This window comes from Ahaetulla prasina, chromosome 7 (assembly GCF_028640845.1).
Source record: "Ahaetulla prasina isolate Xishuangbanna chromosome 7, ASM2864084v1, whole genome shotgun sequence".
In the NCBI taxonomy this organism is placed as follows: Eukaryota; Metazoa; Chordata; class Lepidosauria; order Squamata; family Colubridae; genus Ahaetulla; species Ahaetulla prasina.
This window is the reverse complement of record NC_080545.1, coordinates 28328699-28353330: the sequence shown is the minus strand read 5'-3', so window position 1 is coordinate 28353330 and position 24632 is coordinate 28328699. Positions and strand designations below refer to the sequence as shown.

The 24632-nt window shown below is 40.5% G+C and overlaps 1 protein-coding gene across 8 annotated transcripts in view; it reads right to left on the bottom strand.

Annotated features, from left to right (window-relative positions):
- The window catches only part of CADPS2 (calcium dependent secretion activator 2), a 374092-nt gene that overhangs the window by 45378 nt on the left and 304082 nt on the right, over positions 1–24632 (bottom strand). For 5 of the 8 annotated variants that reach the window (XM_058189606.1, XM_058189612.1, XM_058189605.1 and 2 more), the window contains 4 exons: positions 22046–22060; positions 18641–18715; positions 5266–5349; positions 5138–5170 (listed from right to left, as the gene is read on the bottom strand). In XM_058189606.1, the coding sequence (XP_058045589.1) occupies positions 5138–5170; positions 5266–5349; positions 18641–18715; positions 22046–22060 (207 nt within the window). Of the gene's footprint in view, positions 1–5137; positions 5171–5265; positions 5350–11850; positions 12566–18640; positions 18716–22045; positions 22061–24632 lie in introns of those variants that run through there. The other 3 variants (XM_058189607.1, XM_058189610.1, XM_058189611.1) reach the window with 2 other exon arrangements.

Here is a 24632-nt window from a genome sequence, read left to right as displayed (position 1 = left end):
TGTTACGTAGTTTTGATAATGAAACGTCTGCAAAAAAATAACCAAGCTCAGAGAGCACCAAGTATCCCTCAATCTGATTTGAATTGTGAAGTACTATATACACAAGTTTTTTCAAATTCTGTTTAATTCATTGCTGCATTTCTCTGCAATACATTTTGCAGAGAATATTTTTCCTCTTTCCTCATGTAACCATTATTTGCTGCTTTTAATTTCCCAATGCTCAACAAAGGATAATTTGATACAAGTGATACTTAAGGACTGCTCTTTTCTGGACCATAAGCAGTGGAGTGGACTGCCCCTGAAATTCTGACGCAATGGGAATAATTGTTACATCCTAACTGAGGGTTAGCAATTATATCATAGTTGGGCAGTGCAATGTAAATGGTTATAATTTTAAACTAGGACCAAGAGACACAGTTAAGAACTTGCTATATGAACATCCAGTGCAGATCATAGTGTACCAATCTTTAGCAAAGAAAACCTCCAAGTAACCTTTTTATGAACCACCCCCCCCGCCTCTATTTCCAGGAGAAATGAGTTCCTGTTTCTTTTTCTTGAAAATTCACCTAGATCTTGGTCTCTACTTAATGTAGCTGTTTTCAGAAAGAGAATGTTGTAAAGTATTTATGGTGCTGGACAATGAAAGAGGAGATGCAGATTCTAATCATCCTTAGGCATGGAAAGCATAGAAGTAATTCCCTCCCAGTCCTAACTTGTACCAGTCTTTGCAATAAGGTGATCAAAAAATGAAACCTCTTGTCACATCATGCAATATAAAACAGGTGAATATAAATATAAAACTGGTGGATCCTGAAATCAAGCAGGACAAAACAGAATCATCAGTGCTTGGAATACTTTACCTGACTCTGTGGTCTCTTCCCATAATCCTAAAAGCTTTAACCAAAAACTTTCTACTATTGACCTCACCCCATTCCTAAGAGGAACATAAGGGGCGTGCATAAGCGCACAAACGTGCCTACCGTTCCTGTCCTATTGTTTTTCTTTTCTTCTTCATATATATATGTCGCCAAGACACTTCCAATTTTACGCGGGAGAAAACCCGAATAACCAAAGACCTACATACAAACACCCGCGAAAACCTCAGAAAACAAATATATATATCAAAACAGCTGCGATCACACATTGCTCCCAGAAGCACGAAGCTGAAGCCTGAAGATGACGAATGAGACTTCGTCGAAACGTCGCCAAGACACTTCCAATTTTACACGGGAGAAAACCCGAACAACCAAAGACCTATATACAAACACCCGTGAAAACCTCAGAAAACAAATATATATATATATATATATACTTATACCTCCTAATATTTACTCATATATATGTTTATATACTATATAATCTTTTTGTATGATGTTGTGACAAAATAAATAAAATTAAAAATAAAAATAAATAAAATGCTAAGAACAACATATAACTGCTTCGAGCTGTCCTTACTTTCAATGCAAACTAAAGCTTGACTTCTATCTGCTGTTTGTCAATCACTTCCTTCTTTGATCCTGTGAGATGTCATTACTTTGGTTTGAAAAAATAGTATACTATCATTGATAAAACAAGTTTTCCTAATGACATCTCACAGTATCTAATGTACTGTACTCTACGAATTGCAACTTGACTCTACGAATTGCAACTTGAAATGAAACAGAATAGAAAAAGAAAAGCTGGGTCAGAAACAGGAAACACAGGTTTGCAAATAATAGTTCACCCTAGAGGTAGGAGAAAAGCTTTACTATTCAAAATTTTATAAATACGTTTTAAAATATAAAAATGGCATTTTTCCTAATTTGAAGCCCTTCTAGTTTACGTATGTATTTGGCTACATAACACTGAGTTTAATAACAGTTAAGTCCCAGAATTGTCCAAAAGAGGTTTAGACAAGGGAAAAAGGTAGGTAAATTCAGAAAAAAAACTTTCTTCAAACTCTTTTTATACTGTGTCGTTCACAGTTTATTTATTTATTTATTTATTTATTTATTTATTTATTTATTTATTTATTCATTCATACTTTTATACCGTCTTATCTCCCTAGGGACTCAGGGTGGTGTACAGCCATATAAAAACACATAAATATACAAAATAAAACATTAATCTAAAAAACTTATTAAATAGGCCAAATATTTAAAATAGACATATAAATAATAAAACCCGATTAAAAACCAAATCTAAAATTTAGACATTTAAAATTTAAAAATCTAGTCCAGTCCTGCGCAGATAAATAGATGTGTCTTAAGCTCGCGGCGGAAGGTCTGAAGGTCAGGAAGTTGACGAAGTCCTGGGGGAAGCTCGTTCCAGAGGGTGGGAGCCCCCACAGAAAAGGCCCTTCCCCTGGGCGTCGCCAGTCGGCACTGCCTGGCGGACGGCACCCTGAGAAGTCCCTCCCTGTGAGAGCGCACGGGCCGGTGGGAGGCATTCGGAGGCAGCAGACGGTCCCGTAAGTAACCCGGCCCTATGCCATGGAGCGCTTTGAAGATCATTACCAAAACCTTGAAGTGCACCCGGAAAACCACACGCAGCCAGTGCAGTCTGCGCAGGAGAGGTGTTACATGGGAGCCACGAGGGGCTCCCTCTATCACCCGCGCAGCCACATTCTGAACTACCTGGAGTCTCCGGGTGCTCCTCAAGGGGAGCCCCATGTAGAGAGCATTGCAGTAGTCCAGCCGAGATGTCACGAGAGCATGAGTGACCATGCATAAGGCATCCCAGTCTAGAAAGGGGTGTAACTGGCGAACCAGGCGAACCTGGTGAAAAGCTCTCCTGGAGATGGCCGTCAAATGGTCTTCGAAAGACAGCCGTCCATCCAGGAGAACGCCCAAGTTGCGTACCCTCTCCATTGGGGCCAATGACTCGCCCCCAACAGTCAGCCGAGGCTGCAGCTGACTGTACCGGGATGCCGGCATCCACAGCCACTCCGTCTTGGAGGGATTGAGCTTGAGCCTGTTTCTCCCCATCCAGACCCGTACGGCTTCCAGACACCGGGACAACACCTCGATAGCTTCGCTGGGGTGGTCCGGTGTGGAAAAGTACAGCTGAGTGTCGTCAGCGTACAGCTGGTACCTCACACCGAAACCACTGATGATCTCACCCAGCGGCTTCATATAGATGTTGAACAAGAGGGGCGAGAGAATCGACCCCTGAGGCACCCCACAAGTGAGGCGTCTCGGGGCCGACCTCTGCCCCCCCGTCAACACCGTCTGCGACCGATCGGAGAGATAGGAGGAGAACCACCGATAAACGGTGCCTCCCACTCCCAATCCCTCCAACCGGTGCAGCAGGATACCATGGTCGATGGTATCAAAAGCCGCTGAGAGGTCTAATAGGACCAAGGCAGAGGAATAACCCCTATCCCTGGCCCTCCAGAGATCATCCACCAACGCGACCAAAGCCGTCTCAGTGCTGTAACCAGGCCGGAAACCGGACTGGAACGGGTCTAGATAGACGGTTTCCTCCAGGTACCGGGGTAGCTGACATGCCACCACACTCTCTACAACCTTCGCCGCAAAGCGAAGTTTGGAGACCGGACGATAATTACCTAACACAGCTGGGTCCAGGGAAGGCTTCTTGAGGAGAGGCCTCACCACCGCCTCTTTCAAGGCGGCCGGAAAGACCCCCTCCAGCAAAGAAGCATTTGTAAGCCCCTGGAGCCAGCCTCGTGTCACATCCTGTGCGGCCAGCACCAACCAGGAGGGACACGGGTCCAGTAAACATGTGGTGGCATTCAACCTACCCAGTAACCTGTCCATGTCCTTGGGAGCCACAGGGTCAAACTCATCCCAAACAATCTCAACAAGACGGCTCTCAGACATCCTACCTGGATCTACCTAATTTTGGTCCAGACCGTCCCGAAGCTGAACGATTTTGTCGTATAGATAACCACTAAACTCCTCAGCACGTCCCTGCAACGGGTCATCCCGCTCTCCCTGTTGAAGGAGAGAGCGAGTTACCCGAAACAGGGCGGCCGGGCGGTTATCTGCCGACGCAATGAGGGAGGAGACGTAGCAACGTTTCGCTTCCCCCATTGCCACCAGGTAGGTCCTAGTATAGGACCTAACTAGTGTCCGATCAGCCTCCGAACGACTGGACCTCCAGGAACTCTCTAGGCGTCTTCTCCGGCGTTTCATCTCCCTCAGCTCCTTGGAGTACCAGGGAGCTGGTTGAGACCTATGCCGGGTCAGAGGCCGCAAAGGCACGACACGATCCAAGGCCCCCGCCGTGGCTCGTTCCCAAGCTGCGACAAGTTCCTCGGCCGTGCCGTGAGCCAGAGCCTCAGGAAACGGCCCAAGCTCCGTCTGGAACCTCTCCGGGTCCATCAGGCACCTGGGACGGAACCAGCGTATTGGTTCCGTCTCCCTGCGGTGTTGAGTAGCGGTCAGAAAATCTAGGCGAAGGAGGAAGTGATCTGACCATGACAAAGGCTCAATGACTAAATCCCTCAAGTCCAGATCCTTCAACCACTGACCAGAGATAAAAATCAAATCCAGGGTGCCACCCTCACTGTGAGTAGGGCCATCAACTACTTGAGTCAGGTCCAAGGCCGTCATGGAAGCCATGAACTCCCGAGTTATACCTGATATTGTAAGATACAACATTAAAAATATGAGTATGACTACAAATTGAAAAGAAATATCCATTCGGAACAGGATAATATACACCTTGGTATTTTTAATGCTTGAAAAATATGAGCTTTAAATCCAGAGAACCTTACATACTCATTTAATGCAACAGGGATACCTGAAATTATAAGATATATGTACAGATATTCATGGACATAGAATATAATTATAAACCGTTCACTTTCATGAAAACTCTAGTGAGCCAAGCCCAGGAACAATTACACCCAAATGACAAAATTTCCCCCATGACACAGTTTCTAGGTTACAATGCTCACTCCCGCACAACTGAAAAAGTACACTGAGAGTAATCTTTCAAAGCTTTGCTTTGAGACTTCATTGTAGCTTAAGGGAAATGAAATGTCCTCTAGGGGCAAGAATGATCTGCTTAAGTACATGGTGTGTAACTATAATCAACCTTTAAAAGAAAGTCCAATGATAATACATGAAAAAGTACACAGAGTAGAAAGCAGTTAATTTATTGCATTCATATTTAAAAGAAAGATACTTACAGGAACATCAACATATTTTGCAGCTGCTTTTACCTTTAGAAAATGTAAAAGTAGAAAACAAACATCACTTGGTATCATTGGATCATAATGGATTTTTCAAATAATTATTCAATAGTTGTTGTACTTACAGTGAATGAAAGTATTGATGAGAAGAAAGTGCCTTCATCATACCTTGATAGTTTAGAGAGAACACCGTCTAGCACTGAAACAAACTATATTAAGAAACACAGTATAAATATTCATAATGTGTAAAAGAGTTTGAAATTACTTTAAAGAGCTGCAAAAGGCTGTGGGGAGGGGAGACCTTTCCTTTATGGCTCATATACTATGCCAGATAATACCTACTGCCAAATCCGTAGTTAAATGTATGGAGTACTTGAAGCTTTCTGAGCTTGATTGTTTGCATGCAGACATTTCATTACCCAACAAGGTAACATTTCCCAGTTCAAATCTCACCAGGCTCAAAGTTGACTCAGCTTTCCATTCTTCTGAGGTTGGTAAAATGAGGATCCAGATTGTTGGGGCCAATATGCTGACGCTGTAAACCACTTAGAGAGGCTTGTAAAGCACTGCGAAGCGGTATATAAGTCTAAGTGCAATTGCTAAGTGCTATCATCTGTGTGAGTATGGACTTGGACCCCTGTTTACATATAGTAGCTTGCCCTGCCAGTTTTGGTGATGAAAACTCCTTAATCTCCCAACACCTGGACAGATTCAACTACAGTTTCAACAGGGAAATTGTTAGCATCTTAAAGAAAGGTTAAAAGTTTGCCCTGTCCAGTCATGTTTGACTCTAGGGAGTGGTGCTGATCTCCATTTCTTAGCCAAGGGAGCTGGTATTGCCTGAAGACACTTCCATGCTCATGCATGACTATATGCTGAGGTGCATGAATGCTGTTACCTTCCAATTGAAATGGTACCTATTAATCTACTTGTATCTGCATGCTTTCAAATTTCTAGGTTGTCAGAAGCTGGGGAAAGTAATGGGAGCTCACCTGGCTGTCAGCTTTCCAGCTGATAAGCTCAGTGTCTTTAACCATTGAACTATTGCCTCCCCCCACACTTTCTTGGTTAACATCTTAAACCAAAACAAATTAAAAATTGGTAAGGAATGGTAGAGATAAACCATATTTACATTCAAAAGAGACAATAAAAAAAGTCAAGAAGGAAACAAAAAGACCAGAATGCTTCCGCCCAGCAACCTTACACCCAGATGAGCTGGGATTAATACCAGGCAAACAATCAAACAAAAAACAAAATATCTTAATCAAGGAACTACCAAGGAGAAACCCACACACACTTAAAATGGGCAAACCCCACACTCAGTTATATTAAGTAAAATCCTATAATTTCAGTGATATTAATTTTAAGTACCAGTAAACCTAGATCCAACACAATGCAAATTCTTAACTTCTTCAGTTAGTTTGACGGGCTTACAAAGCATACAACACTAAAGAATTTTGATAACAGAATTCATTGGGAGTTGGGCAAGCAATTTGAATTAATAATATCCACAACTTCCTGCTTTGGTTGGTCATTTTCATTAATTGGTGAATATTTATTTATCTCGTCCCAGAATCACACAATTGGAGTTAGGTGGACTTATAAATCTTGCAATAAATAAATGTAAAAGTACAATTGGAAAAAGTTCACTACTGTACATTTGAATTTGTACAGATGTTGTAATATTAATCATGCATGTTTTTTAAAAAATATTTAACCCTTTTTGTGTAACTCCTTTCTTTTGCGTTATTGTGTACTGTTATATTGCATTGGTTTCAAAGTAGACAGTTATATTGAATGACTCATAAACATTAAAAGAATGTTTTATCTCTATCTTCCTTCTATCCATCCATCCATCCATCCATCCATCCATCCATCCATCCATCCATCCATCCATCCATCCATCTATCCATCTATCTATCTATCTATCTATCTATCTATCTATCTATCTATCTATCTATCTATCTATCTATCTATCTATCTATCTATCTATCTATCTATCTATCTATCTATCTATCTATCTATCTATCTATCCTGTTATAAGATTATCAGTGCTGTAGCAAAACCAAAGGAGAAAACAGAAAACACCACTCTGGTCTCCCTTTTGAGTAACTCTGCTTTAACTGAATCAATGTGAACAATATAGAACAAATAGCTAATTTCATTGGGAGAATCCTCAAACTCTGTCAAGGTTGTGCATATATTTTTCATATACTGAATTTCAGCTTTCATGAATTCTACCTAGCAAATGTTGAGAGTTGTTAGAAACTTTTGGCGGCCCATATTTTCCGTCTTAACAAAGAAGATAACCATGCAGTAGTCTTCTCCAATCTGATGTTCTCCAATCACTACCAATCCTACTATTCTTTGACATTACACTATCTGGAGATTAGTTCAGCTATAGACTAATATATATATGGAAAGAACTAGGATGCAAAAATAGACAATTTCAGAGCATACAATTAACTTTATATTTGCAATGTGCAGGTTGCGCTATTAACGTTCACTTCAGTGTTCACTATGAAGATGAATGATTATTTATCTACAAACTATTCTACATAGCACAATGGACCATTGAACACAGCAGTGTGTGTGTGTGTGTGTGTGTGTGTGTGTGTGCATAAGTATTTGTGTGTGTGTGTGTAATCAAATCAAATCAAATTAGGGTGGAATTAGGTACTAATTAGGAATTGGGAAGTGGAGTTTGTTTAGTAGAATAGTCAAAAGGGAAGAAACAAAAATGTGCTATTCAATATTTTTTTCCAGCAGTGTATGTTTCTTCATCAAATCTCTTCCAGTTTGTTTTCTGCTTAGGAAAAAAAAAGTAAGCAAACAAAATTAAGAGAAAAGGATTAATCAGTTCCCCCACTGTTGTTCACATTCTTTATTGGTAATTTCTTGATTGGAGTATTGCTTACGTCTTGATTGTTGGTCTAGTATTAATTTTGGTGTTAAACTCTGCTTATCTGGGTGTTGTTGTTTGCCAGTGAGGAGCTGTTTATCCCAATACTCCAGTCAAGGAAACAAGCTAACAGTAAACAGCAGCCTAATCAAGGAGCCACCAAGAACACTCCCACCAACACTGAAAGGGCAGCCACAAGTATATAAAATGAGAGCCACATTCCCTTCTAGCACTGATGGTGTTACCCAGTTTGGGATTGCAACGTCTGCAAGAAAACAACCAAGTTCAGAGAGTATCAAGCACCTCACAAACTCTTAATTAAAATAGAACTATTTATACTTCTCTCTCTGAGGAAAGTATATTATGACTTTTTTATTACCTTTTTGTAATAAAAGCCATATTTGTAGCCCACTAATCAGAATGTATACTTAGACTCCGAATACAGTCCAGCTTCTAAAATTATCAACATAGTTATTTTAAACAAGTTATAAATAAACCCATACTTCCAGTATATAGGTCAACAATTCTGTTGTTCTTATTTGGGAAGTTCTACGTGATACAAACGATAATGAAAACCTTAACACACCTTGCAAATATACAGTAAAGATCTCATATTTATATGAGAACATTACTCATTGTCACAGTAAATGCGAGATGTTTATAATAATAGAATGACTAATTTTACAAGTATTTTAAAGAGTAGTTGCTTGACATCTAGATCACATTCCTAGAACATAGGAGTAGCATCTTATAAGTGAGAAGACAGGACAAAATTCCATCTGGCATGTTGTTAATGGCCACTCTAACAGTGTCATAACAGTGTCATATTTCTTGTTCTCTGTCAGGATTTGAAAGTCTCACCTTGCAGCAAGCCAAGACCCTAATGATTTAACAGAGTGATAATAGTGAGCTATATCATCACATCTTCTGTTTTTCTCATATCTTTATACAGTTAATACATATTCTTTCTTATTATATACCTTTCTTTTTATATCATCATAAGGATCATTACAGAAGAAGAAATGAGATGGATAATAAGTAAATGAATAGATAACTAAAGACACTTTATTCATAACACTAATTTTCTGGCCTCCTCTTAGCATGTCAGTAAGTATACAAGTCCTCATCTTTCTCAAGAGTAATTTTTCAAGATGCTAGTTCAACTTGAATTTCTGGAATTGCTTTATTTTTTTTATTTAATTTGCTAAATTAAAGTTAACATTTGACAACTTTATCCAAATACGTAGAACGATTCTGTTTCATGGTGAAGATGCTTAAGACTGGGATAAATCTAGAGTCAAGTCTGTCCTCAGCCATGGAACCTCACTGAATGGCTTGGAGCGAACCTCTGTTTCAGCCTGACCAGTCTTATAACATGGTCATGAATAACTTGAAAAGAGTGGGCTGAGCATGATGTCCTGAGCTCCTTAAAGGATGGGATAGAATCTAACCAATATATCAAAACAAAGCAAAAATGAAGTATTATCATGGTTTTACAGTCAATTGGAAATCTAGGGAAAAGATAATTATATTTTTCTAGGGTTGTTTTTTTTGACTTACAACAAAGCAAGGAGTGGTTAACAAATTACAGTTTTATATTATATTCCAGCACAACCTATCGTCACTCCTTGGTCCTAAAATCTTTTTGCCTCTTAATGATGAGAAACAAAAGTATAATGCTATCAAAGCTCCCCTTTAAGATCATATAAAATTGAATGGAAAAATAATTTAAACCTTAATACATTGAAAAACTCTTAGAATTAAACATACATTTTCTCATATTCTTCATAAGGAAAAGAGAAAATTGTGGGGGCCATTCTTATGTGTTACACCTTTACTTTGTTTATTTATTTGCATGGCTGTTCATTTGACACACAATTTATAATAAGTTTAAAACTTTCATAAAAATATCAGCCTAAATTAAAACTCAGCATACATAGGGCAGCATATAATAACCCCTGAACAAGGAGTTCCACTAGTTTTCTGGCCCAGGGCTTGCGTTCATTTACACAAGATCCCAGTGTATGCTGAAGAGCTATCTGAAGAGTTTTCCCTCCATAAGGCAGTACTTTGTGTTGTATGGAACTATGAATAAATTTCCTCTTCTGCTTTTCCATAAGGCTTAAGTACATGGAATTAACTGTGGTCTTCACTCTTTCACATATGAGCATCTCCAAAGTGGCTCTTTGAAGTTGGCCACCTTAACCCTTTCCTTTCCTTTTCAGGCTATGGACAGATTCTAGAACTGCACTAAAAAAAAAACAGGTAACTGCACAGCTCTTTTCTCTAACATTTATAATCATTCAAATTCAGTGCAATTCATTGCACTGGCTACCTGTGGTCTTTCGGGTGCGCTTCAAGGTTCTGGTTACCACCTTTAAAGCGCTCCATGGCTTAGGGCCCGGGTACTTACGGGACCGCCTGCTGTTACCTTATGCCTCCCACCGACCCGTACGCTCTCACAGAGAAGGGGCGTTGGTACTTACCTGAGACGCACCTTCTAGTTCAGTGGAGACAGCAGTCAGAGTGGGTGGAGCTCCTCTGTTCAGATTGGATAACTGAGTCTGTTGAAGCTGAAAGTTCCGCCCCTTGCTGCTGGGAACCCCAGATTTTGATGAAGGCGAGAAAAACCAGACTCAATGCGTCGTGGAAAATAGAGAAACAAATTTTATTATCCAAGACAAACAAACCAAAGAGGATCCAGACCGAAATAGGGAGGGGCTGACTGCTGTCTCCACTGAACTAGAAGGTGCGTCTCAGGTAAGTACCAACGCCTTCTCCGTTATGGTGGAGACAGCAGTCAGAGGGACATACCAAAGCCTAGTGTCCCTAACTACGGAGGGATCGGTCTGGACAGATTCAACCTCAGATACAAGTACCTGCTGCAGCACCCACGGCCAAAGGCAGCTTCAGCCAAGCATACTTGTCCACTCTGTAGTGCCTAATAAACGGAGAGGGCGACGACCAGGTGGCTGCCCTGCATATCTCTGGCAAGGAAGCCTGAGTAGACCAGGCCGCTGAGGTAGCTGCACTGCGAGTGGAATGCGCTGTTAAACGCGGGGCCTAGGCAGGGATCTCATCTCGTAAGCCTTAGCTATCGTATGCCTAATCCATCTGCCTATAGTGGACGATGTCACCACGCCCTAAAGAAACAGGAAGGAAAGACACAAACAAGGACTCTGTTCTCCTTAACTCTGCTGTTCTCTTAATGTAAATTCTCAAAGCTCTTGAACATCTAAAGTATGCCAACGGCGCCTAACCCGTGAACTGGGTGAGGGCAAAATTAGGCAAATTAAGTTCCTGCATGCGATGGAAAACTGAATTTACTTTAGGAATGAATGAAGGATCCAAACGGAGCACTACTCGATCCGGATGGAAAACACAAAGATCACTGCGGACAGAGAGGGCAGCTAATTCTGAAATCCTTCTGGCAGAGGTGATAGCCACCAAAAAGGCAACCTTACAAGTTAATAGCCTCAGAGAGGTAGACCTCAATGGCTCATAAGGAGGCCCTGTTAGGGAATTTAGGACCAGCGAACGATCCCAAGTGGGATATCTGTGGACCACGGGAGGACATAAATTTTGGCCCTTTGAAAAACCTCCTGATAGAAGGATGTTGAGACAAGGAAGTCAGTGGATCACAGGATAAAACCGTGGAAATAGCTGCTACCTGTCTACGAAGTGTGTTGGGAGCTAACCCCTTGTCTAACCCTTCCTGCAAAAATTCCAATATATGCAAAATGGAAACCCGGAGGAGAAACCCCGCCTTTGACACCAGGAACAAAAATCCCGCCAAGAGGCTGAGTAAATGCGCTCAGTGGAAGGCCTCCGGGATGCTAACATAGTCCGGATAAGCCTGGCAGACATATTGTCTCTTCTCATGGCGCCCCGCTCAAGCGCCAGGCGGTCAACTGGAGCCATAGAGGATCTGGATGAACCAGAGCCCCTTGAGATAACGACCCTCTGCTGGGAGGAATCCTCCAGGGGGGAGCCACTGACAGCGACTTGAGAGCTGCGAACCAAGACCTCCGAGGCCAGTGAGGGGCGATTAAGATGACCTCTGCCTGTTCCTCCAGAATCCGACGGACCACTCTCGGGATGATTGAGAGAGGCGGGAACGCGTAGAGTAACCCCTCTGGCCATGGACTGCGAAGAGCATCGACTCCCTCTGCTAGATGATCTGGAAACCTGGAAAAGAAACGAGGAAGCTGCGTGTTCTGCCGTGTTGCGAACATGTCCACCACTGGAGTGCCAAATCGACGTGAGAGGTCGTTGAACAGATCTGGATGCAGACGCCACTCCGCCTGGTCGATGACTTGACGACTGAGCCAGTCTGCCTAAATATTGGACACCCCTGAGATGTGTTCAGCAGTCAAGGACAGAAAATTCCGTTCTGCCCACAGGAATAGGGTCCTTGCTTCCTTCATCAAGGACTTGGATCTGGTGCCCCCTTGTCGGTTGACATGAGCCTTGGCTGTGATATTGTCCGTGAGTACCAGTACATGCTTGCCTGATAGATGGTTCTGGAAAAAACAAAGAGCTAGATAAATAGCCCGTAGCTCTAGCCGGTTGATAGGAAAACGGCGTTCAGTGATGGACCAGATCCCTTGAGCCAGCAGCGATTTGAGGTGTGCACCCAACCGAAAAGACTGGCATCCATAGTTACCACCAAACGATGAGGCTCGTGCAAAGGAGATCCCTTGGAAATCGCCGATGACAACCACCAGAAGAAGGACTTGCGAACCTCCTTGGGCAGTAGGACTTTGGAAGTGGAATTGCCTGTGCCCGCTCTTTGGAATGGCAACAGGAACCACTGGAGGTCTCTAGTATGAAATCTCGCCCATGGAACGATGGAAATGGTTGAAATCATCTTTCCCAGGAGTTGGGATAATGACAGCAAGGAAACTCTGCTTTCCTTTATTAAAGAACCAGCTAAAAATCTTAAACTACTCTGTCTCTCCTGAGATAAAGAGACTCTACCTAATATGGAATCAATATTTGCTCCTAAGTGAAGTAAACAGGTTGAGGGGGTCAAATGACTTTTCTCTATATTAATAGAGAAGCCATGTAAAGAAAGAGTCTGAACTACAATCTGTAAATCCCTTCTGGCCATTGACTCTGACGATGATAAAATTAAAATATCATCCAAATAACAATAAAGTCGAATAGGTATGGACCTAAGATGAGCTGCCATAGCAGCTAAGATCTTGGTGAAAACCCTCGGGGCAGAAGACAACCCAAAGGGCAGTGCCCTATATTGATAGTGAACCCCCTTATAACAAAACCGGAGAAACTTCCTATGATCCGGGAAAATAGGGATATGAAGATAAGCTTCAGTGAGGTCTATGGAAGTGAGGAAATCGCCCTTCCGAACGCCATCTAGAATCGAACGAAGAGAGTGCATTTTAAACTTATGATAAACAATAAAACGATTTAGTCTCTTGAGGTCTAAAATGGGCCTCCAGCCCCCCGAAGATTTGGGAACTAGGAACAAAGGAGAATAAAACCCATGTCCCCTTTGCCTTACGGGAACTGGTTGAATAGCCCTAATCTCCATTAAATGCTTAACTGCTGCCGCCATATGGACCCGTTTATCCCTGTTCCTAGATACCGGACAGCGAATGAAAAAATCTTTTGGAAAGGAAACAAATTCCAGAGACAAACCGTATCGAATTGTATTCTTAACCCAATTATCAGAAGTAGTGAACTCCCATTGATCCGCAAAATGGGCTAACCTGCCCCCTATGGGAGGACTAGCAATGCACCTATCGATGACGCCGAATGGACGACTTCCTCCTCCACAAAGGGCCGCTTGGAAGGAAAGGGCCTACCCGTGAAACTCTATCATGACCTCCTCTTTGTCTAGGAGCCCAGGACCCTGGAACTTGGAAGAACCAGCCCCCATTCAGAACCTCTAAAGGAAGATTGACGAGAAAAGGGAGTAAATCTGGCTTCCCCTCTGCGATAGACTGAAGGTAATATCTTTCTTTTGTCTTTAGTCTCGACCAATAGAGGGTCCAACGCAGCACCAAAAGGTAGCTCCCCTGCGAAGGGAGCCGATGCCAGCCTCCATTTGTGGTGGGCATCCGCCTGCCAATGTCTAAGCCAGAGTAAGCATCGAGCCGTCAAAGCTGAAGCCATGGATTTGGAAACAAAACGTATGGCATGTAAAGTGGCATCCGCCAAAAATTGAACAGCTGCAATTATCTTATTCAGGTCCTGGTGGATACGAGTATCCTCTGCTGGAAGTTTATCCTGTAATTGTCTGAGCCACAACAAGGTGGACCTATTAAAGAAAGATGCTGAAGAAGCCGACCGGATTGCCCAAGCTGCACCTAGATGAGCTCTCTGCAGGACTTGCTCCGCCCGTCTATCCTCTGGACGAAGGTTCTCTTCAGGCTGGCCCGGAATGGATGAGGAAGATGCCAGAGCTGCAACTGGACCATCTACAGTGGGTGTCTGTAGAGCTGAAGCTAATTTGGGGTCCACATTGAAGAAACGTTTGTCTGCTGAGGAAGGAACCGTAGAAGAACCAGGGGCTGTCCACTGGCGTTTGATTACGTCCATGAAAAGTGGGGTGCTGGAATAGAATCCGAACTCGGACAGGTTCAGAAAAAAGAATGTCAGATGCACCCTTGGAGGATGATGCCACAGGTTGATCCGAGGAAGAACTCAATTGAGCCACATTCTTTGCCTTGAAAAGCAAGGACTTAAAAAGACTAGGAGGAAAAAGACCAGTAAATGCCGGCTGGTCAGGTAATAACCCTTCATCTTCGGACAGGTCAGGATCTCCTTTCTAATCCCTCCAAAAGAGAGGGATGGCTAGTTACTGAGTGGGTAGGCGAGACTGTACCCAGCTGTGACTGCATTTCCTCCTCTTCAGGATCCTCCTCCTCACTGATAGCCTTGAATGGGACAAGGAAGCCCTCTCAGATATCTGCATGCCCGATAAAAGGGTCCTTTGAATCGTCTGTTCAATGATTGCCTGAATATGTGGCGAAACAGGCAAAAGAGGCTCTGCCCCCTGACCAACAACGTGGGTTGCAGTAGAAGGAACTATCTGAGAAAACTCCTCAGGAGACTCAATAACTGGTGCATCAACTGTATGAGAAACTGGAGGAAAGGATCCCCATAATGCGCCTGTAGGAATATCCACTGGGCAACATTGTAAGGAAGCTTGACCAGGAGAGGTAGAAATAATACCCTCTCGAATAAGAGACCCAGCAGAAGTACTGGGTTCTGGATTGGCCATTGAAGAAGAGGGTAAATTAGAGACTGCCCTACTACATATTCTCTGTATTGCTTCATCTCTTCTCTGCTCATCCCTCAGAGATGCTTTAGACGACTTACTGCGGCCTGAAGCAGATGGGGCCTTGGTTTTCTGCTTGGAAACACGGCTGCACTTTGCAATAGGGGCCTTGGGAGAGACCCCTCCTGATGGACCTTGCTCCTCCGGCAATGGAGACCCCTGGCGTTTGTTGGATTTTGCCAAGGCCTTAGGCATGATGAAATATTAAGTTTCTAGACCGCAATAAGGCCAAAGAATCACTTCTCTTTTTAAAAAAAATTCAAAATGGCGGCCGCCAATAGAGAGAGGGAGAAACTGACTAATAAAGTCCGAACTGGAGGAGAACTGCAGCTGAAATAATGAGAGCACAAAGCTCCACGCCCAAATTAGCCCCTAACTCCGCCTAATGTAAACTTCAGGACTAATCTTCTGAAGACTCACTCCAAATGTGCTCAAAATGGCCACCGGAGTTTGGATAGGGGAGGGGCGGAGTGAGCACTAAGCTCTAAGTGTCTCCTTCCACAGCTGCAATAAGCGATCCATTTAAACTGTTTTGGGCGGGAAAAATCAGATCGCACGAAATAGGAGACGGAGGGCTGGGTAAATTGATGGCTACCCTGTGGGAGCGGAAACCAAACTCCTCAGCAATCAGAATTAAAGCCGGGCGGCAAACTAATCCAAACAATTTCTATACCGCCCAGCAAGCCCTCGGCAGTGCTAGAAGCTGCCCCAACGATACCGGGAGTCAATAACTCCACTCATCCAATCCCTGCTGGCTTCGGGGGTGCTAAAAACCCCACCAAATATATCCTGGAACGCCTGCAGCTCAACAGGATTGAAGCAGAAGTAATAATCACTTCTGCAGCCAGCGGAGAAAAAATAAGAAAAATGTTACTCACAAGTATGTATCCTGCAAGTCAGGCAGGGAGAAATCCACAACGCAACCGTCCAGGCTGAACAACTGAGTCAAAATCTGGGGTTCCCAGCAGCAAGGGGCGGGACTTTCAGCTTCAACAGACTCAGTTATCCAATCTGAACAGAGGAGCTCCACCCACTCTGACTGCTGTCTCCACCATAACGGAGAAGGTCTTCTCAGGGTGCCGTCCGCCAAGCAAGGGGAAGGGCCTTCTCTGTTGGAGCACCTACCCTCTGGAACGAACTTCCCCCCGGTTTACGCCAATTATCTGACCTTCAGACCTTTCGCCGGGAATTAAAAACTTATTTATTTATCCAAGCGGGACTGGCTTGATTTTTAAATTTCCAAATTTTAATTTTTTGTAATTTTATATGGGGTATTTTAGGTTGGGTCAATTGATGGTTTTAATTTGGCCATTATTGAATATGTATTTTAAATTGATATTTTAATTTTGTATATTTAAATTGTTTTAACTTTGGCTGTACACCGCCCTGAGTCCTTCGGGAGAAGGGCGGTATAAAAATTTAAATAAATAAATAAATAAATAAATAAATAAATAAATAAATAACTATTCCATTTCAAGAATTTCATTAATTCCTTCCTTCCATCCATCTATCTATCCATCCATCCATCCCTCAGCAATGCCCATAACAACTGTGATGAGAACAATATCAATTGCAGCTTTTCTGTTATGATATCATATGTGTGTTGTCATTTGCCTTCTATCTCTCAGCCCACCGGCACCCATATTTGGCATGTCCTCAAACTATAGAATTAGTTCAAGAGTTGACACTACATAAAAGCAGATAAATTGAATAGGAACATTTAAAACAAGAAAGATTGTGGTGCGGTCGGAACAATTTTGAATTGAACACACTCAAAACAGTAGAAATGATAATAGATTTTAGGAGAAGCCCCCCTATTCTAATCAACACTTACAATACTAGGCAACACAGTATCAACAGTAGAGATGTTCAAGTTTCCAGGTTCTATAATATCTCAAGACTTAAAATGAACACCTAACATCAAAAATGTCATCAAAAAAGCACAACGAAGAATGTTCTTCCTGAGCCAACTCAGAAAGTTCAGACTGCCCAAAGAGCTGCTGATACAGTTCTACAAAAAAATTATTGGGTCCGTCTTTGTACCTCTATAACTGTTTGGTTTGGCATTGCAAGACAACACAGACTTCAATAGATAGCCAGGGGTGAAATCCAGCAGGTTCTGACAGATTCTGGAGAACCAGTAGCAGAAATTTTGAGCAGTTCAGAGAATTAGTTTTTAGTTTTAAGGGGAAATTTTATTAATTTTAAATGGGGTTTTTTTAGTATGGAAATTCTTAATCTCAGGCTAATTTAAATAAGTTTTTTAAATGGTATTTTAATTTGTATATTGTATTGTTTTACTTTTGCCTGTACACCGCCCTGAGTCCTTCGGGAGAAGGGCGGTATAAAAATCAAATAAATAAATAAAAATAAAATAAAATAAACTGGCAAATACCACCTCTGGCTGGCCCTAGAGTGAGGTGGGAATGGAGATTTTGCAATATCCTTCCCCCAGGAATGGGAAGGGAATGGGGATTTTATAGTATCCTTCCCCTGCCATGCCCACCAAGCCACACCACACCCACCAAATCACGCCCACAGAATCAGTAGTAAAAAAAATTGGATTTCACCACTAGTTAGAACTGCAGAAAAAAACAACTGCTACTGATCTGCCTGTCATTGAAGGCCTGTATATTGCACGAGCCAGAAAGAGGGCTGTGAAAATATCTGCAGACTCCTCACATCCTGGACATAAACTGCTTCAACTTCTTCCCTCAAGATGACACTATAGGGCAGGGGTGTTAAACTTGCATCATCATGTTGTCATCACGTGATCTATTGGGACTGTTTTCCCCTTCGCTAAACCGGGGGTGGGCATGGCTAGTGCGTGATGCATCCAGCCCTTGGGCTGCAAGGTTGACATCCGTTATAAGGCATTATACGCCAAACAACTACACACAAGGACTGTTTTTCCACCATGCCATCACTCTGCTAAACCTTCACTGCAAGATGCAGCAAACTAGAATTTCTTTTATCTAATTAAAGCTGATCTTGAAATAGTAAAAATGTAGTCATATTAAATGCTGTTAATTAATTAAGGAACTGTAGCATGAAGAAAATAATATCTGCTTAATAGATATTGCATAAAAAGATTTCTTCAAATTGGGATCCAATTTACACCTGTAAGTATTATGATGATCTCATGGAGTGTTAGTCACTAACTTTATTTTATTTTAAAAATAGGAACATGGAAAATATCAAACACTTTTTCTTTACCAAAAGCAGATATGGATATTTCTCTTTTTCCCTCCAAGTGCAATTTTTTAGAAATTTTTTTTAATACATTTACCTTTGAAACAAGAAGTGAAATTACTTCCTTCATGGTTTCTTCAATCAAGTCATCAATTTTCGAATGATATTGTTGCTGTGGTTCAAAAAACCAAAGTAGCATTAATATATTAAATGAACACAAAACTATTTGTCATAAGTCACATTTGCACAAAGGTACAAAAACTGATAGATGCAGAGTTACTTAAAATTATTAAAAGAACAAAGCCTTAAAAATGATCCACCCACAAATTACTTTCTTTCATACAATATCCAGAAAATTATGTATGCATTTGAGTTAAGTAGCTAATAGGGTTATTGTTTAGATGCAGCAAGGTCTTATTCAGGGAAAGGAATGTGAAGGATATGTTTTGTCTTCTATGTAATTAAGGTGGCTATATATTCCTTCACCCCCAAAAGGGCTGATTTAGCTGCAAAAGCAAGATGAGAAGAAGATTTAGTAAATAAACCACTTTCTGTCTGATAACTCTCATTCACATGTTATGTTCTTTAGAAATAAAATGAGTGGCCAATTGTTTGCTCTTCAAAGAACCCTTTTAAGAGTGAAGTGAGCTGCAGGTTATACAATTCATATACAATCCTCACTAACACGGGCAAAAAATAAAAATTAATCAGAAAACTTGAAGGATGGCAATAAATTACTCAACCATAAAATATATAATAGCTAAATCAGTTGCTGCTCTCCATCTTTCTACTACTGCTTTTTTCTCACTAATGAAAACATTTTCTTTAAGAAACACATTTCAAATCTGAAAGACTTTCACATTCTGTTTTTGATCATAATAAAGCAAGCGTCCATCCTGCAGTTTGTGGGAGCAAAGGCTCATTCTTTTATTCTGAACATATATTCATTCCAAAAAGTAATTCTTCCGTCAGAACATTTGTCTGAAAGCAAAGAATGCTCCAGAAGCCCACTTCACAAAAAATGTGTCTTATAAAGACTAACCCTATCTTGATGGTTCAAGGCTACATGAATCAGCAATGGCATAATGCTTTGAATGAAGAACTGCCAGCATCAGTCTAAACATTCACTTGATTTTGTAAGCGTCCATGGCATAGTCTTCTGAAATTTAGGGTTCCTGAAGGCAATTTACTCCGTTTTTTGAAGTATTACATACATGTACTAACTACTTTTAATAAAAGTGTGTTAAGCACGGTCCCCAGTGCTTGGTTTACCTAGGGCCTAGGCAAACTACTGAAGCTATCAACCTTCCCTAACCCCTGAGCTTCAGATGTGCTGGCCCTACAGCTCTGCTAAGCCCAATATTTCTGTAAGATATGTGATATCAAGGAGATCCACATGCTATAATGTAATCCACAGTTACAACTGTCACTAGAATAATCATGGTCAAGACTGTAATAACAGAAAATGGTGTATTTTCTTCTCCCCTTCTGCAATGGGAGACTCATATTTATAATGCCAGACTGGATGGCTTTCTAATTCTTGTTGCTTTTCCATTACACGAAAGACTGAAGGATTTTGGATATTTAGTGCAGTGGAAATGGCAGTTGTCGGAATGTGTCCTTACAATGAGTACCAATGCTTGCTGTTCAGAACTTATCCCTCTTTGTTGTTTCAATAGTTGCCAAGGAAAAATAACTAATTGCAAAGTTGATGGTACAATATCATATTCCCAGGTTTCAATGGGAATTTTTTTTTAATACAGAAGGAATGATAGCTAGGTAGCTGTGCAATTTCATCCTTTCATAAATACTCCCCAAATACACATAAAGGTTTTGAAAATGAAAAATTGTGGGGAGGGCATAATATTTAAATTACCTCCATTTCACCTCCATTTTATGCATACTGATTGAATTAATTAGTGGCATGATCCTATTAGTCCTATTTCCTATTAGTAGGAAAACTGTGATTGTCTCATATTTTAGCATTCCATGACATTAGCAGTAATAAGACCAGTCTGTTTTAAATGGATTGGGAAGTAAAAACAATGCTGTGAGGAAGAGCCCATATATACTGTAATTATAAATGTAGACATTACTGTCAAGTTTTGCTGAATAAAGGTGTGCAAATCACCTGATTAGGCATTTTTGCTCCTCTCGATCTACTACTTTGCTTACAAAATCCTACTGCCGTTTTGATAGGTTCCTTCTTTGAGATTAGACTTTGATTCTTGTTAAATCTAAGAAAAGCTACAACCTGCTTTGCCTGTAGTGACATTTAAGTAGAGTAGATGGCATTATCTGATATCTGTATGCTAATCTGTGACTATAATAAATATTTGATTTAATTATCCAATATTGGAATATTTTTTGGACTTTAAAAAAAAATACAACAAAGAATTAATTGACACATGACATGAGTTTGATAAAAGATGTAGATCAGGGGTGTCAAACTCAATTTCATTGAGGGCCGCATCAGGATTGTGCTTGACCTTGGGGGGGGCATGGCCAGGGGGAGATTGGGCAGCTCGACCTCAATGTCGAGGGTGCCTGTAGGCACCCAAGTGCTCTGCCAGCGAAAACAGGCCCTGAGCTCCGTTTTCGGCTGCGACAGGCTCCTGCAACTCTCTGCCAGTGAAAACAGAGCTCCATTTTCTCTGGTAGAGGCATTGCGGGTCGGTCCATCACTGTTTCCAGGGCGGCCCCGCGGACCAGATCTAAGCACCCTGCGGGATGAATCTGGCCCCCAGGCCTTGAGTTTGACACCCCTGATGTAGATGGTCAGATAGATGGTCTGATCAAGCAAAAGCAAAGTCCTCCCACTGACACTGCAACACAAATGATAATTGTAGTGTTGCTTGAATAATGAAAGGTTAATAACAATGAGAAGGTAGTGGGTTTAAGAATGGAAGATAGAGCACTAATGAAACACTGACTTGTTTTGAAAGTTGCAAAGGAGAGCTGATAGCTTTTACTTTCCCATTTACCATATTTATCCAACAGGAAGACAATTTTTTCTGCAACCTCAAATAGGTACTTGCTTAATTGGGAAAGATGTGTGTATCTCATTTCACTACATTCCATAGAGAACACACTAGAAGACCTTTCACAAAACAACCAAATGGGTGAAGAAATAAAAGGACTGCAGATATTCTTGCTGAAAAGCATAGATTAGCTTGAACCTTGATACTATAAATAAATCATTTTATGATTAGGAAGAATCCTTTAGAATGCAATGTATGATATGTTTTGAGAAGTCCAACTAATACACTCATAAGACTTCTGTTCTTTAATATTGATGTGAAAATATATGTACTTTCTGCCAAAATCTCTTTTACTCAATCAACAATTGGGAAAAATGGTTGCCTGGAACTACATAGCCTAGGCCTGAATTCATTTTGTTTAGGGATGTATAATCAGAAATTATAAATTCTACCTAAAGTAAGTAAAGACAGAAACACTTTGGAAAACAAACAAACAAGTAAATTTAATGCAATGAACTTACCCATTGATTTGCAAACTGGTTGATACCCCAAAAGCCCCCCCAAAAGAAGAAAATTGAGAAAAAAATTGTGAAAATAATTATAAAATAATATAGGAAACAACAATCTTAATAGACTTAATGAAAAGCTTGTTTAAATAAAGACAAAATACGACAAAGATGGCTACAAAGATAAATGCACATAAATAGCACAATTTGCTGCAAAGTATGGTACTGTAGCATTGTGAAGAATCTGTACTTTGATTGGTTTGGTAGTTACCAATGCTTCTTGGAGGAAGCACCTTCTGGCATTTCCATCTCCTAAGCATTTGCCCCTTTTATGGCTTCTTTTTGGTATTTTGTGGGGACTGGTTTACAAGAAAAGACAGACTCCTCTATTTGCAGCTACCATTTTCTTGTAGCTCATGACTCATATGTACACCCAACAATATGTAACTTAGTCCTAAATTTTAAATTAATTATTTCTCTTAAAAAGGAAGACACAGTCTTTCTGCCTGGATTGTTGTGCTCAAACTTATACCAATCAATAGGACACCCCCTTTTTTTGTTTTCAATTTTCTCACAAACATTGATGACTGTAACTGGAAACAATGGTGGGTTTTTTTTATGCTATTGAAAAAGGGCAATGCAATTTCTGTTGGTTTTGGTAGTGTGGATGATGGAAACTTGTAGCTTAACATAGCAAAAACACTGAAAAATGATTTTTCCTCTCCCCCCAAAACTTTGAAGTTTTAGTCAAATACAAGGCAGGAGAGTTGTCAAATACATCTCAAACTATGAAACATGTTAACTATGAAAAAATGAAGGACTGTAATTTTTAGAAATGTAATACTACGAACATCAAATATTTATAGGAGTGAATTTACTCAAAAGGAAGATGATCCTGAATTTAAGACAACCACCCACAAATTAAGAATATTCAGGAAAAAACGTCAAGTGGAACACCCAGCTTGCCAACATAGTATTATCAATTCTATCTGAAACCAACTGTAAAAGTCCCCCCACCCCCGGTCAGGAGTCATGATCCTAGAAATAAGGAAAAATTTGCTGACAGCTAGAACAATTAATCAGTGGAACAACTTGCCTCCAGAAGTTGTGGGTGCTCCAACACTGGAGGTTTTTTAAAAAAGATTGGGCAACTATTTGTCTGAAAGGGTATAAGGAGTTGGACTAGAAGACATCCAAGGTCCCTTTCAACTCTGTTATTCATACTAAGTAAGTAAAATAGAATAGAATAAAAACTTTATTGTCACTTTAAATGTATACTAATCAGCATACATTAAAATGAAATTTTGTTGCATTCAGCTCTCAAAAGATAACCATTATGCATATGCCTACATACATACATATATGACACAGTCTAGTTTGAATGTATACATATATGCAATGCACACACACACGCACATACACACACAAAGCACATCTGAGGGCAAGACAAGAAGCAATGGATGGAAATCAAGGAGAAAAGCAACCTAGAACTAAGAAGAAATTTCCTGACAGAGCAATTAATCAGTGGAACAACTTGTCTCCAGAAGTTGTGAATGCTCCAACACTAGAAGTTTTAAAGAAGAGATTAAAAAACCATTTATCTGAAATGGTATAGGGTTTCCTGTCTAAGCAAGGGGTTGGACTAGAACGCATCCAAGGCCGATTCTATTCTATTCTATTCTATTCTATTCTATTCTATTCTATTCTATTCTCATGGTTAAAAAAAAGAATCCTGTGAGTTTACAAGACAGATGGCATAAAGAACAAAGTAAGTAAGTAAGTAAGTAAACAAGTAAGTAAGTACGTAAACAAGTAAATAAGTGAGTAAGTAAATAAGTAAGGCATACAGTATATCCATCTTCTCTATCAATCTATCTAATCTTAGCTATTAATTTCATATAAAGTTCCTCATTTCTTAAAATAAATAATTCCCATATACAAAGAAAACCATTCTCTCTCTTTCACACAAACCACTCTTATATCTGAAATACCAAATAAACAGGCAAAAACAGCAAAAAGGAATTAAACACAATGGTGGGAAAAGAGGAACAATAATTGCACATGAAAGAGAAAGGAAAGCAAAATTTGGGATGGGAAAAGCAGAAGAGAAGATAGGGAAGGAGAGAAGAGAGTGATACAGAAGCCCCATTTCAATGTTAGAAAAAGGACTGAATTCAACAAACAATTATTCTGAGAATTGGCTATTTTCAGCAGCTATATCTATAGGCCTCTACAATTTATGCTCAGTGTTTTTGTTTTCAAGAGTTTTTTCTATTCTGTAAGCCCTACTTGACCCAGATAATTATTTGGGAGAAGAATTCATCTTCCTCTGGGGTAAATATGGTAACTTTTTTGGATGAACTAGTTACCAGTAGAAGAATTAACGTCACCAAATGCAATTCTAAATCCATCAGCATTCAGGAAATAATGGAATATGTTATTTTTGAACATCTGGGCTTTTTTCTTAAAAAATTGGTTACCAATTGTCATTGCATTTCTGAAAATCATGACACATAACAATCTTCATTGTTTTAAGCAATACCACATTTTCAAATTACTATATTTTGTGAAAAAAGAATGACCATATGATTTATGGAAAAAA